General features: G+C 43.1%; 1 protein-coding gene across 8 annotated transcripts in view; it reads left to right on the top strand.

Moving 5' to 3' along the window:
* ATP10B (ATPase phospholipid transporting 10B (putative)) overlaps positions 1-15,446 on the top strand; it is a 174,681-nt gene that overhangs the window by 128,398 nt on the left and 30,837 nt on the right. For 4 of the 8 annotated variants that reach the window (XM_027682687.1, XM_027682686.1, XM_027682688.1 and 1 more), the window contains 3 exons: positions 761-955; positions 12,449-12,653; positions 15,127-15,212. In XM_027682687.1, coding sequence (XP_027538488.1) covers positions 761-955; positions 12,449-12,653; positions 15,127-15,212 — 486 coding nt within the window. Of the gene's footprint in view, positions 1-760; positions 956-2,048; positions 2,987-12,448; positions 12,654-15,126; positions 15,213-15,446 lie in introns of those variants that run through there. The other 4 variants (XR_003534123.1, XM_027682690.1, XM_027682684.1 and 1 more) reach the window with 2 other exon arrangements.

Below are 15,446 nucleotides of genomic sequence, written 5' to 3'. Positions count from 1 at the left end.
TTCAAGTTTTTATTTAAAAATCCCTCTGGTTTCATGGACTCTTGATTTTTAAGAACACAGAAAGGATTCATTGGATGTGTTGAGAAAATATTGTGGATTTCAGCAGCTCAGTTTTGGTGTCTTTTTAATGTAATGAAGTGACTGCCTACCAAGCCATAAACAGTATAAATGTATGTGCAAGTGCAGGCCAGCTTTCTGTCCAAGTGCTCATTTCAGATTATGTACCCCCTCAGCAGAATTAATCACATCAAAAAGATGTCCAGGGAAATATCATTATGATAAAGAGAAATGAAAATTGTATATTTATCTCTAGCCTTGAAATTTTCATTCTGTATATTAGATTTACACATTCACAGTTTGACCTCCCACTCATGGAATCCTTCCTGGATTCCTGACCAGGACATTTCATTCATTGCTTTGGTTTTTTAAGGTTTCTTTGGCTTCTGTTTGATTTTGTGCTTATTTTCAAGACTGAGGCAGTGGGGGGTCATTAAAGACCTTGGAGCTCCTGGTAAATAGTGTTTGTAAGATGTGGGGAAATGGAGTTACTATAATAGTATGAAAATGTATCTCACAGGCTCCTCTGAAGAAATAATTATCATCTTGGTTAAGCAACTGATTAATCCATTCTGGAGAAAGGAAAAGGAGGGCATAAGAGTGGAATGATTAATGTTCCTTTGACACAAAATGGGTGTTGTTCATTGAGGAGAAGGCACATTCTAATTTCTGACTACTTTTAATTTATTTTCTCCCTTTCCAGGCTGGGCAATCTTTACGTCTTCTTTCTGGTGGTTCTGAGCTGGTTCCCACAAGTGGAAATCTTCCACAGAGGGGTCACTCTGCTGCCTCTGGTTGTGGTGCTGCTTCCCAGCATGATTAAGGATGCTATTGAGGACTACAGAAAACACCAGTGTGATAAGACAATGAACTCCTCTAAAACCAGGGTATATGACAGGTAAGTAAACAAACCCAATTATTTTCCCTTGTGTTTGTTGGCGTGGAAACTGTTCATCTGGTTGTGCAGTGATTCCCTCATTGACCCTTTGGAGCACTGTAAAATTGGAAAAGCTCTTATAAAAGAATTTTTTCTACCTTTAAAATGCCTTTCTTATCTCACTGAAATCATCTCAGTATCACTGGAGCTCTGTTCCATGTCCCAGCAGTGTGTGCTGATATACAGGTTTCCATTCCAAGTTTTCAAACCAGCTTGCCAACCCACACAACATCCTCTCCAGGGAGCAGAAGGATCTGGAGGAAAAATGAAACTTATCCAAGGCTGGAAAGGATAAGTGGGGCTGTTAAAAAAAACGTAAGATGTTTCACACTGAACCTATTAATAAAGAATTAGTGATCAACAACATTCAAGGTGAATCACGATCAGGAACTGAAAAACAATTTCTAGGGCTTCCAGTAAGCAGAGGGATCAATAGAGGCCTGGCTTTGGGATGGTCCAACACCTGCAGGGAGCTGTTTGCTCAGGAGTGACTCAGAAGGAAGAAATACTTTCATGTGTAATTGTTATTGCAACATTCCCATTTCATCAGAGTTTCTTGTCCAAGAACCAACTTGACTTGAGACTGCTCAGCTTATCATTGTATAATGCAGCAGATAAGAGTTTTCATTTAGAAGAAATTTAAATATTTAGGTCTCTTCCTTTTTTCACCTCCCCTTAAGACCAGGCTACAGAGAAAAAATGACTGTGCTTTGCATACATGTCATTAGCTCTCCTGGAAATTACATATTCCTGTGTCAGGGGCATGAGGACCAAAGGGGAAGAAGAAAAGAGAGACTGGGAGGAGTGACTGGGTAAGAGAGGGAGGTTTTGGGTCTGTCAGAGGAGAAGGGTTGGTCTGAGGGGCAATGCAGGTACTTGCCCTTCACCTGCCTGTGTCTGGGTATCATCCCCAAAACTGCCAAAGCAGAGGTTTGCTGGGTTTGGGGGGTGGGAGTTGGTTGGTTGTTTAATAATCCATGAAAACAGGTAGTAGATACAGGAAGTAAAAGAGAAATAGAGTCTGAACTGAGGCTTGGAGCAATCTGGTGTTGACATCTGGGACGTGTAGCTCAGCCCATCACCTTTGAGCTTCCTGGCAACTCCCAGGGCCATAAAGTGATCCTGGAACTCCTGGAGTGACCTGTGGGAATGCTGGGAGTGTTGTGAGCTCTGTCCCTGCTCTGGGGCAGAGCAGAGGCACCGTGTGAGCAGAGGCAGTGCCAGGGAATGGTCTGAGCCAACAGGAATAACCCACCATTCCAGATGCTTCTGTCCCGGCGAGGAGCAGCCCCAGCAGGCTCTGGGACCTGCAGCTGAGTCAGGCTGAGCCCTGGCCTGGGCAGGAGGAGGCTGGAGCAGAAGGAGAGGCAGCTCTGGCTTCGGACACCTCAGCTCCTCCCTCCACCACTCGGGAGTTTGTTTGGATTGTTGAACTCTTCTGACTTGGTTGGTTTTCAATTTGAAGCTACTTTTTGAGAGGGAAAACAAGATGTCAAGGAGAATTGTTCCAGGCTGCTTCTCTAGAATGGTGTGGAAGAAACATTTCTTCAAGGAAAGCTGCTGCTGCTGTGGATCCCCAGAGGCCGAAATCCAAAATGAGGAGCTGGAGAAGAGAGGACAAGGAAGGAAAAGAAAGAAGAAAAACGAAACCAAGCGAGTGATCGTCTCCAATCTGCGCTGTGGAAGCAAGAAGTGGAAGGAAAACCCAAACAGACGCTACGGCTCCAATAAAATCAAGACCACAAAATACACCCTCCTGACCTTCCTCCCCAAAAACATCTACGAGCAGTTCCACCGCTTCGCCAACGTCTACTTCGTGTTCATTGCCCTGCTCAACTTCGTGCCAGTGGTGAATGCCTTCCAGCCAGAGGTGTCCCTGATCCCCATCTGTGTCATCATGGCCATCACGGCCGTCAAAGACGCCTGGGAGGACTTCAGGAGGTACAAACTAGACAAAGAGATCAATCACATGGGGTGCTACATCTACAGCAGGTGAGCTGTGGGCAGCTTTTGGTACTAAAACTGTGGGGTTTGAGATCTTTTATCAATGGTGAGGCTTTTTGCTGAAAAGAATTAATACATTTCCAGCTGCTGGAAAATCCCAGTGATTAAGTGAAGTGGGGAAAATTCAAAGCCACTGTTTCCCACCTGGTGTTTGTACTGATGCAGGGGAAGATTTTGATTTTCTTTTTAAAGCACTTTTAGACTGGGAAGATCAGTTTGAGTTTCATGCTATTGGTGTGGCTGTGGGCCTCTTGGATGTGGAGAGCAGTGGAAAGGGGTGCTTGAGGAGCTACAAGCAACTGCTTTTCTAAGAAATTTTCAGGAGGGTTTAATTCTATCCATGTAAAGGGGCACAGAACGAGATCTGTCCTGGGACTTGTTTGCATTCTTATATGCCAAGAAACCTCTTAAAGTCTTGGCCCTTTGAAACCCATTTAATGTTGTACTCTGGAGCTTTCAAAATGAAACTGTAAAAATGCAGTCTAGAAATAGGAGATAGTAACATGTGCCTGTGTTTAGTCATCCCTAAGTGAATCAACTGCGTGTGTCTGTGCTCACTTCAAAATGCTTCCTGACTTCTTGCTCTCAGGACTTTCCTAAATTTGAAAATTGTTTTATTGTATCCAAACTGTTCTCTCAGCAAAGTAGCAAATGCCTTCTGCCTGTTCAAATATCACATCTGGGAGTGAGGAGAGCAAACCTTTCCATCTCTGTGGATGTACCTGTCAGCCCTCCAATTAATCAGCAGTGCTTTACATAATGTGCACTTTCACAGGCAGGATCTTGCAGAACTTTGGCTTTTATCACACGGGGCTGTCATTTCTCTTTGTTTCTCCTGCGTGTTTGTCAGGTTTTTATTTTTATATCCTGCTGGTTAAACAGGAAGACAATGGATTTGCTTGTTTAGAGGCTAGACTCATCCCCAAATATAGATAATGATTTGTCAGAAACAAAATTGCACTGCTCTCTTTGCCAGCTTGTCCACGAGAGAAGGCACTTGACAAGTTCCTAAATAATGTTCATTTAAGATTCCTCCTCTCCCACAGAGGAGAGTGTCAGTAATTGGAGCTCTTGGGGTAGGGAGGCAAAGCTGCCTCCTCTGCCTGTCTTGGAGACAACAATCTGGTTGGATGTCTGAGTGTTTTCAGGGTTGCATTAGCCCATGAGGCAATGGATTATTTGTTAACACTTGTTAAAACCAGGATGAGGGAAAGGTGGGGCAGCGGGTGCTGCTGAATGAATCCACAGAGGAACCTTATTTATTTCCTCTATACAGGCAGCAACCATGTTAAATTAGATCTGAAATGTTAAATAGATCTGAAAGCCTTTTACCACAGGAACGTGAGGAGTAGGGAATACAGTAAAACTTGTTCTGTACAAGGGAAAAATGTCCCTGCTGGAATTACAGGATTCAGACCCAGATCCAACTCCCAGCCATGAGCACTTGGTTATGCAGAAACACAACATGGGCCTGCCTTAAAATTGGGTTTCCCCTGCCATAAAAAAAGATGTTGATCTACTAATAAATCTTGCCTAGAATCTTGTCTTTCACCCAAGTTTTATGGCCTGAAAAGGTGATGTAAGGGAAAGGAAGATGAGAAGGGCTTCAGATTGTCTGCAAAGAACGTGGGTAATTACAGTTGCCATCAGATCAGTCACCACAGCTTATTATATCATGAATAATTTTAATCAGGCTTCTCCAGTGCTTTGGGAAGCTGATATTTCTTGTTCTTCTTGCTGGCTGCAAAGTCATGGAAGAGTGTGATGTCTTCTAATTTTCTTCCTTATGAATCATCTGCTGGAGGTGATTTTTTTTAACACAGGTGAAAGTCTTTTTGGGACCCTGCAAATTTTGTTAATCTTGTGGAGGTAAAAAGTTTTTCTTAATAGAGCAACTGATCTTTCATCCTAAGATGAAGGATTACTTAGATTTTAAGAGGTAGACTTGGAGGGCATGTGGGCTTTATTTCAGATTTCAATAACAAGAACTCTGGCTCCTGCTCCAAAGGAAACACAAAGACAGACCAATGTTTCCCAAATGCTGACTGTTCTCCAAAACTTTCTTGAAGACAAAAGGAAAGGCAGTAACTTGTCTTCTTTTAACACAGAGCAGGGGAAATTGAAATTAAATAGGCTGGCCTGTAAACATCCTTCTTCCAATTTTGTTTTCCCAGAGATCAGCTGGAATGGGAAACCCAGGCTGCTGGTCTAATGAAAGAAAAGACTCTTCCAGTAGTGTGTTTAAGGAATGTTTAATTGAGAAAACGGGAGACAATTAAAAGGCATTAAAGTATTTTGGGGAGATGCAATAACTTAGGTCTAAAGTTTCATTTTGGAGATTGTAATTTCAGAACCAAAGCTTTTGGAGTCATCCCAACTGCAGACAAACTTGTGCTGTCAGAACAAATCACAGAGCACCAAAAGGAGAGGACAAAACACTGAAGTGCAGATGGCACAGACCTATGTTTAAATGCCTCATTTCTCCTGGTGTTCTTTAAAATATAATTTGTCTGCTTTTAAATTTTCCAAGCAAGGAGGGGCTGCAATTACCACAAAATGTGATTGTCAAAGCATTTTCTGTGATACTCTTCTTTATTATCCCTCTTTCATTGCATTTAAATTTCTCCAGTCACCTGATTTCATACAACCCTAATTAGTTGTTCTCCATCCATAACAGTTAATTATAATCTTCAAATATGTGTGATTTCTGTCATGTTCATTCTGCTGCACCCAGACACCTTTTAGTCCAGATCTGCACAGAGTTGCTCCTTTCCTCTTTCCTGTCAGTCAGTCCCCCCAAACCTGCTGTGCTTCCTTCTCTCTCCAGTTTGTCCCTCACTCACTGACAGGGGCTGCCACTGGATGGGAGGCACAGCCCTGAGAGGGAATGGCAGGGCAGCAGTTGCTAAAAGCTGTTATTTAATTTTCTTGAAGTTCCATAATGTTCAAATACAGAGCTTGGATGTGATACATCCCTCGGATTCTATAGGGCTCTGCAAATACTCCATAGCATCCAGACAGGTTTTTTACATCAAAATTCACATTTCTTGAAGAATTAACCTCATTTTTTCTCAGTGTTTCAATAGACACTAAGATACAAGTGCAAGGACTGCCCAGTTCTGGATGGCACAGCAGCAACCACGAGAACATTCCCTTCATTTCAGCTGCTCACAGTGCTTCATTTGGAGCACCTAAACTCAGATATCTGAGTCAGTGACTTAGGGAAGCCTAGTTAGTTTATATGCTTTGAATCATCCTGTGGAGCTGTTGGATAAGCAGATAAGCCCAACAGGCATCCTAAATGAGATAACCTGATTACTTTTTCAATAGAAAGTTCCTCTGTGATGCTTCCAGGGCCTGTGGTTTTCAAGTAGTTCTAGCAAGGATCAATCTCCTCTTCCTCTGTAGGTCCACTGATGTCTGTGATACAAAAAAATCAGGCTGCCCTTCACTGGAACTCTTTGCTTAGTGTGAGGTTTTAGAACACTTAAAGATTTTTGCATCAGCACTAACTCTGGGTTAGTCCTGCAGAGTGATGTGGAAAGAAGATAAAACCAAAGACCTCGTCACTGTGTTGCACAAAACCAGAGCTGCCAACAGCTGAAAAGCTGCAAGTGGCTTAAGCTGAACTCCCTGCTTTGAAAGAGAATTCAAATATTTCAGTCAATTGGAGTATTGTGATTCTGTGCTGTAATTTTCTCTATGACAGCAATGGAGCTCTGCCTTCCTACAGGCTTTGGGACATATCCTGTACTTTGTGTTTCCTGAGGGAAGCTGGGTAGCAAAGGCAAAGGTTCTGTTCGAACCTCCCTCAGAGCTCTGGTCAGCTGGACTTTGGGAAGGGAGGAGGGGCTGAACCTCCCTGGGATGCTCCCCATGGAGCTGGGAGAGTGACTGGGGCTGGCCAGGGATGCAGGGACCAACAGAGGCTTCTGGAAAACAGCAGAGAAGGGCAGGGAACAGGCCTGAAAACAGGAATTAACCTACTGTCAAATCTCAGAAGAAAGAAGGAAAGAAGCAAAGAAAGAAAGAAAAAAAAGAAAAGAAAATTTATTTCTCTCTGGACCCTGGAAACATATGCAGCTCATTCAGCCCAGGGTGAACCTGAGGGTTTGTAAAGTAGAAAGCACGAGGAGAGGAAAATACCATCCTGCCAAGGGCACAGTAAGCAAAAAGATTTCTTGCCAAAACTTTAAATTAAAGTCTTGTTCAGCAGCTCTGAGTTTTCACTTGTTAAAGAGCCTTTTCTTTCAGCTTTATCATTTTTGTTTTCTAACAAAGCATAACTTTAAAGACTAGGAGCCTGCTGGAGGCTTTAGTGTGCTCATTTTATACACCAAAAAAACCTAAAGCCTCTGTCCCACTTGAAATCTCCCCACGTTCCCTCGGGCAAAATTGCAATGAATTTTCTTGGGCATAGATATAGAATTATCAAGGCTCCTCCACCTCAGTGGTGCCTCCTCTGAGCAGTGCATGGATCTCAGCAGCTGGGGGCTGAAGGACTCCTCCATGGGTGCATTCCCAGGACAGCCCCAAAGCCCCTGTCCCCTTGCCCAGTGTCACCAGGGCTGTGTGTTCTCCACGAGGGACTCTGGGCATCCTCTGCTCTGTCATCCCTTGAGTTTTGTGTGCACTTCAGCTACTGTGGAAATTTTGCACCTAGTTGAGCTCTGGATACATGAATTAACAGTGGCTTTTAGTGAAAGGCCAAACAGAGCCTTCTGTTTGTGCAAGCTGAGGGGATTCTTCAGACTCAGAGCTGAGAAAGTGTCCTTAGCCAAGAGTACACCCAAGGGTGTTGTGTCCCCCTGACACTGCTGGAAACCAGTGCTGACAAAATTGTGAAGGAATTAAAACCTGAATTCATCTCTTGAGGAGGGTGCTGATTGTTTGGTGAAGGAATATGGGACATCCTGGGCTGACTGAATGCAAAATTAAAATACCAACACTCATCTGGGCTGGGCAGCAGGGCCTGGGAGCCAAAGAACAGCGAGGCAGGAGGAGGTGAGGGTGGGATTGCTGCAGGAGGATCCTGCTCTCTGGGGGGAAAATCCATAAATCCATTACTGATGCTCCCACTGGTCTGTGTATTGCTTTATCAGAGCTTCCTCCAAGATCTATTACCTGCCAAGGCATTAAAGCTGCTTCCCAGAGAAGGGGCAGTGGTTTAGCAGTGGCAGCAGGAGCTAATGACTGAACATTAAGGGCAAATAAATGAAAACCTGTGGGTTTGGGTTTGGCTCAGACCTGCAGAATCGTGGCCTCATGGCAGTAAGATCCATCCTACTGTCTGGATTTTTAAAATACCTTTAAAACCTGGAGAGAAGCAGGTTTCTACCTCGTGACCTCATGAGCTACATGGTCATGTAAGGATATGACCACCAAAAAATCTGATATAGACTGTGGGTCCTTGAAACTTCAGAACTTAATGAGAGTCTTTAGAAACTGATGCTAATGATTAATGCATCCTAAGGACACTGAGTGACCTTGGAGTTACCTGTTAGTTCCTGCTGGTGCCAGGAGGAATCATAACAATAGCATTTTGTTCAAGGCAGTATTAAAAACAAAATAGATTTTCTGAAGTACAATAATCTATAACTTACAAAATGAACCCAGTAAGTCTAAGCAAATGTGCTCTCAACATGCTTTTTACTCCTATTTTATTTTATTTCTTCAAAGGCAAGTTAAAAGAGATCCAAACCCTTGTATATGAACACAGAGCACATTTATAGAGCTCTGGCACTTACTTAAAGTTCTCATAAACTTGAATTGATTATAGAAGTTGAACATAGGCTTCTTTTATCATTGAGAGAATAACTTCCTTGGTACAATACTATAGGCAGCTTTAGCACATAAAAGGTAGGATCTGTTACTAACATTGAGGAATTTGGAATGCCAAAACCATGGAAGTGTTTGTGCTTTATTAGACTTCAGAAAAATTTCACTCCCATTACCTTTCAAAGGTACCAGTGCTGTCTCAACACAGTGTCCAAATCATAGAGTGTTTAGCAAGTTTATATACAATAAAATGCAAACATTGGAGTTTGTCTATTGATGACACTGATATATTTTTCCAGGTGTGGCAATTTAGGGAGTGAAAGGGAGAGAAAACAAGCTTTGAGCTGCAAAGGATCCTGAGATGGAGCTTGCAGTAATTCAAGGGAATAAGACTCATTGAACTCTAATTGGCTGATAAAATGCTTTTAGGTGATAAAGATTTTGAAGATCTTTGTCTAAGACAACCTAGGACATGTAGACATGTTGTGGAGTGCATGTGAAAAATTACTTTTATTTAATTTCCTCTGGGGAGCAGAACAATAATTTTTATTTGCTTCTATTCACCATCCATTTCGACCCAGTTTTTGTTTGAGATTTATCTTTATTGAATCCAAGAACGAGAAATCAAATTGTTGACACAAAGTCAATAATTTATTCAAGTTTCCCTGTGATCTCCAGTGGCAGCAAGGTGTTTTTATGATTCTTTTTTCCCAGAAATGACTTCATAAAGTCTATTTAGTTCAGGTCTTCTGGTCAGGTTTGATGGGTCCAATAGCAGTTCTGGCAGACTGTGGCTGTTCAAGGGAAGCTCTTTTCATTGGCACTGTCCTCTGCTGGGCATTATCCTGCTCCCATTATCCCAGGACAGCAAGGGAGCACTTGTGAGTGTGCTGGTGATAAATAGCTGGTAAAGGAGAAAAGGAACTGAGGAACTTCTCTCTTACCTCTGTCTCTGATGTTCCACAGCCCTGGTGCCACGTGCTGCAAGAATCAGATTTCCAGATTCCCACCTATTGAAATCATCACATCTCATTTATTTTATTGGTTAAATGCATTTGTCCTTTTTATGTGTTTCTCGTCAGACCATCTTGGATTTATGAAGCTCCTCTGTTTGTTCAGCAACCAGAGCCTGTGCTGTGAACTTTAATCAGTGAGCAGAAAATGGGCAGCATTCCCAGTTCCAGGGATTGCTGGAAGGAAACTGCTCCATCTAAAAGCACTGTCAGGCAGCTGGGCCAGTGCTGCCATGGGGGCACCAGGTCCAGCAGGAAGTGGTTTTCTCCCTTTCATCCACTGATAATTCTCTATAAAATTGTAGAACACCTTTGTACTGCAGGATAATATTCCAGCTCCAACTGAAGGGTCCTGTCAGGAGCAGAAAATGTGTTTCTCTGCCAAACTGAGGGAGAGAGGGACAGGCAGTTCACCTGAGAGCAGGTCTGGGGTTCTGGCAGCTCCTGAGCTCCAGTCCCTGGGCTGAGTTCTGCTTTTCCTCTGATCTGAAAGAGCTCATTTGGCTTTTCTGACTCACTCTCTCCTCTGTAATTAGTGGATGGGCAGAACCTGAAGCTTTGTGTGTAATGTGCATTTCGTAGGGAATTATTGAAAAGGTATTTCAAATCTGGGGTTTCTGTGCATTATTCCAGCTCAAATGGTTTCTTTGAGCTGCTGTGGAACAGAGCCAGCTGGGCAGGGCCCTTCTGTGGCGTTTTGTGAGCAGGGAAATCAGAATTGTGTCCTGTAAAGCTCCCACCTGCGCAGGAGGTGACGTGCAGGGAGGGGGATTGTCCTGCAGGAGCCACAGCAAACATTGTGTGCAAACTGCACCCGGCTTCCAAATGTCCAGCGTGGCCAGACAAGCCAGCTGCTGTCTCTGAACTGATTTCATACTCTCTCTTTTATGTTTTAAACAAACAAATTTAGAAGTCCTACACAGAAGGTGTTTGACATGGGAAGGGTTCATAATTATTTAGTTGATTTGCTATATTAACTTAGTATCTGCTTTGCAGAGCATTAAATACACAACATACACCTGCTTAAATACTTTTTAAATAGAAATTGATCTAGATTTTTTTTAAATGTGTAGCAACATCAAATTAACTTACAACAAACCTGTGTTCTTCATTGTGGTCTTTTTTGTCTGTTGTTGAGCAAAAGAAAAAGGACGTGCAGGAAGGTAGAGTCAGACAAAATAAGAAAGAAGAATGAAAAATTCAGGAAAGAAGAATTAATGTAAGAAGGAAAAAAATAATGCTACAACACCATCATTTAGTAAACACCTCCCAGCATTAAAGGGATTTAAGTAGTTAGGTTGAGGGGTTCTTTTTTTGAATAAAAAGTGGATACCACCGGGAAATAGAGAGAATTTAATTGCTTGCCCAACCTTTGCAGGTGACTGTGTTTGATGTTGTTCTCAAGGCCAGCAGCCAAGTGTGAGGGTTTGCCTGGCAGCACCAGGCTGGCTCTGCTCTGCACAAGGCAGAAAGTAGGTTAGCAGGAAGCAGCCCTTGGCCTGGCTCTGAACAGAGCTTGGAAATGTGCTTTGAACTGGAGCAAACCCCTTTATCTGCTCCATCACTGCTCCCTTCCCTTGGTGCAGACACTGGAATGAACGACAGGATTCTTCAGGCAATAGATGGGGATGATGAAAAACTTAGAAAATAACACTCTCATTACAAAAGGCCTTTTAGTGTCTGTCTGGTAGAGTATCATGAGCATTTTCCCTCTTACTGAGCAAGGCATAAGAGGGTTTAATTATTCATATTGAAAAAATAATTTCCTCTCAAAGAGTTAGAGGAACCAAGCCATTGTTGCCAGAGCAGTTTTCCCATTAACTAATTTTAAAACTTATTGTGCAGTTTTCAGTTGGCTTAGATGGTTAAGAGCAGTTGAAGGATTAATTATTGAAAACGTAATGCCAAAAAAAGTCTGCTATTTGCTGAACCTCTGAGCACTGTTCTTTTGATGAAATAGTAATCTCATTTCCTTGGACCCCATAGGCTCTTTTTCTTCTCTCTCTTTTTTTTTTTTAATCATTTAGAAGCTCTTTGTTTCTTACTTTAACTTTTCCATTAAACTTGGGCTCTGGTTGCATTTTTTTTTTGCACAATACTAAGGGTCATTTGTCAGCTCTTCTACCTTTTGAAGTTGTTTCTGTGCACTAAACTCAAGCTTTGAAACTCCCTCTTGAGAGCTACAAACTGTAAAGACCCGAAACAAGTGTAGCTGAGGTATCACTTTGCTTCTTTCAGGATCCATGTGCTGGTGTTGGAAAGTATCTGAGACATAGTCACACAGTCAAAAAAATTGATAGGTTTTGGTGAAGTGTCTGAATTTCTTCAATAAGATACTTTAAAATACTTCCATTGGTCTGAACTACATTCTAACTTTTGCTGTGGAGATTACAGGGCTAATGCTGGAATGAAAAAGAACTTCAGTTGTGGTTGGGTGGTTTTTAATTCCATTATTTAATTCCAAGATTTGATTTGAATGTGACACGTGGTGAAGTGACACCGTGGAAGTGTCTGACTCATTCATTTCTAGCTGTTGTGCCGTGTCCTTTAAAAAAAAAAGTCAGTGTGCCCCCAAGCCCTGTTTTCTCTTCCTGGAGCCCCCAACCCTGGGGTCCTGCCCCCCCAGTGCCCCCTGCCCCTGACGTGTTTCTGTGCCCAGGGAGGAACGTGCTTACGTGGAGAGGAGCTGGAAGGACGTCAGAGTGGGGGACTTTGTGCAGCTGCAGTGCAACGAGACCATCCCAGCTGACATCCTGCTGCTCCACTCCTCCGACCAGAGCGGGATCTGCCACCTGGAAACCGCCAACCTGGACGGGGAGACCAACCTGAAGCAGCGGCGGGTGGTGAGGGGCCTGCCCGGGCAGGTGAGTGCTGGGCACGGGCTGGGCACTGGGACACAGCTCTGCCACACACTGCACAGCCTCTGCTGCTGAGGGGATGAGTCCTGCAGGGGTTGGAGGAAGGCTCGTGGTCCCTGTGCCAAAGGGGCCGTGGCTTCCCCAGGGCTTCTCGGGGTTTGGCTGCCATAGCACAAAATTTACTTTTCCCAGTGCCTTCCAGTGGTGATTAGGGATAGGGAGAGGTTTTGTTCCTGAGAAACACTGGAAATTTTTAATATCTAGAGATTTAGCAGAAAACCAGGAAACTGTCTACTTTGAAAACATTTTTTTAAATGGTGTATCTGTGTCATGCAGGCCTAGCTTACACATTAGGGGTTGTAGGGGAGAACAGAGGGCTCTGCTGTCACACCAAATGCAAATTTTTGTCTCAGTCTTTCCGAGCATGAGGAAGTCTTTCCTTCCATCAGAAAATGCCTCCCTGCTGGATTGTGCTCCAACTCTTCATGGCCTTTTCAGTAGACTTTGAGTTGTTATTTAGATAAACTGAGTGCTGGGAGTGTCTGTGCCCAGGAACTCCTGTCCCATTGGCAGAGGGGAGGGAGTTCTGGGGATACCAGAGTTCAGGAAGGTGGGAGCTGGAACAGTCACCTGCATCATCCTGTTATTGTGTGTTTGAGTTTAAACACTGTGTTGGTTATAAAAACCCCTGCACAAAGTATCCCATGTGCAGGTTTTAGTGTGCCAAGGCCTCCTTGTTCTCTGGGCTTTGTTCAGTCCTGTGATTTATGTGCTGCATAAAACCCCTCAGATGTCATTGGGTATGTAAAGTGAGAGTCTGTAAAGATGCAGGAAATCCCCCTGGACTGGGGTCAGTTCTTTGGTTTGGGACACAAGGAGGATGGAGAGAGACTATTTACAAGAGCATGGAGGGAGAGGGCAAGGGGAAAAGGCTTTGAACTGACAGAGAGCAGGGTTAGATTGGATATTAGGAATTCTTTTCTGGGAGGGTGGGGAGGCCCTGGCACAGGTTGCCCAGAGAAGCTGTGGCTGCCCCTGGATCCCTGGAAGTGTCCAAGGCCAGGTTGGACGGGGCTTGGAGCAACCTGGGCTGGTGGAAGGTGTCCCTGCCCATGGCAGGGGGTGGCACCATCCCAAACCATTCTGGGATTCTAAGATTCTATGAAACAGTTCAGATTATTTGTGGAAGAGTAAGCTCAAATGAATTTTTTGTGTATGTTAGAAGAATTATGTCACTGACCAGGATGGGATAATCATAAAATAATTGCCCACACTTCGAATAAATGTACCATATTCAAATAAAACCAAAATCGAGACCAACAGTAAAAAAAACTCACCACCCAACCCCAAAATGAACAAACCAACAAATCCAGAAGAGGGGAAGCAGTAGAATAAGGCCAAAGTGCTGGGAGACACAAAATGAGACAGAGCTTTTCAGGCTCTGGGCTCCCTCAAACAGGGCTGGAGCTGAGCAGGGACACATATTTTGCTTTATTTGCCCAGAGCTGAGGGGAACAGGCTGGGGTTGGAGTGCAGGAGCTCCAGAGAACAGGAGAGGCACCTGACTGCCATGGCTGGGCTTTTATTCTTAAATGCAAAACACACAGAACTTTGATTTTTGATTAAGAAAATGCAATAAAAACGGGATATGAGAAATGCGAAAGAAAATAATTATTGCTGTGCCATAGAATGTTTAAAAGAACTGAAACTCACTTTAATCCAAACTCCTCTGGCAGGAAAGCTGGAAATCAAGTCTGCTGCTGGGCCTCCCTGCATTTTTCTACAGCAAGGACAGTGCTTTCATTTTTACAACATTTTCTCTCTCCTGTTCTTTTTTTCATAAGCAATGCATGTGTTCTTTTATTCCTTCTGTTTAATATACACAAACAAGTGCAAAAAAGTAGAGAATCTGATCTAAAAAAATAGTTGGAGGAAATATAAAAGCTTGAGGAATATAAGGGCATTTTGTATCCCTTCTGACCCATGTGGATGAATAGTTTTAGGATCTTTTTAAAGAAAGATTGTTCACTTCTGCAGCATCTTGTTCAACTCAGTGAACTCCACAGGAAAATCAGTACATATTTGGTTTTGCTAGAAAGATTTTTACAACAGGAGAACAGAAAACCGCAAAGGTCACCTGGAATGCTCATTACTGACAAAGAAAACCAACAGGCTTCCAGCTAGAAGGGAGTAGAGAAGGATGAGTCTCTCAAATATTTTTTTTCTTTTGATAACACGAATTCTGCATTTGAAAATTCAAGTTAGAAAATATCATAAAAGGGAAAAATAATAATCCTCTTTTATAGTCTTTTACAAGTGGTTTAATTCAATATTCCTAAGCATATCATGGAACCACAGAATGGTTGATTTGGGCTGGAAGGGACCTTAAAGCTCCAGCCTTGGGGGTCTAAATTAAGCTTCTCTTGGTCTTTGGCTTTTCAAGTATTCACTGCATTTGACACTAACTTTTCTCTTGCAGAATGCTTTGTTTGAACCCGAATTTTTCCAAAGCACCATCACCTGTGAGATGCCAAACAACGACCTCAATAAGTTCCAAGGTTACATGTAAGTGCTTGTCATCATTAATGCATTTTGTGTCTGAACTGCAGTATTTCCCTTGGAGGAACTGGATGGAAGGAAGTATTTTGGGGATGTTGATGGTTGTCACTATTACCTATTCCTGGACTAAGAAGTCAGTATAAAACATAGACTGAACTCCTTTTCTGAGGTGAGGCAGAACCAAGGCTTGGCATTGAGTTCGTGGTTCTCACAAGGCTTCAACTCTCTTCAAAAGTTAGA

The sequence above is a fragment of the Neopelma chrysocephalum genome, unplaced genomic scaffold (genome assembly GCF_003984885.1).
Source record: "Neopelma chrysocephalum unplaced genomic scaffold, ASM398488v2 Primary Assembly neopelma1_63, whole genome shotgun sequence".
NCBI lineage: Eukaryota > Metazoa > Chordata > Aves > Passeriformes > Pipridae > Neopelma > Neopelma chrysocephalum.
This window is presented reverse-complemented; position numbering and strand designations above follow the sequence as displayed.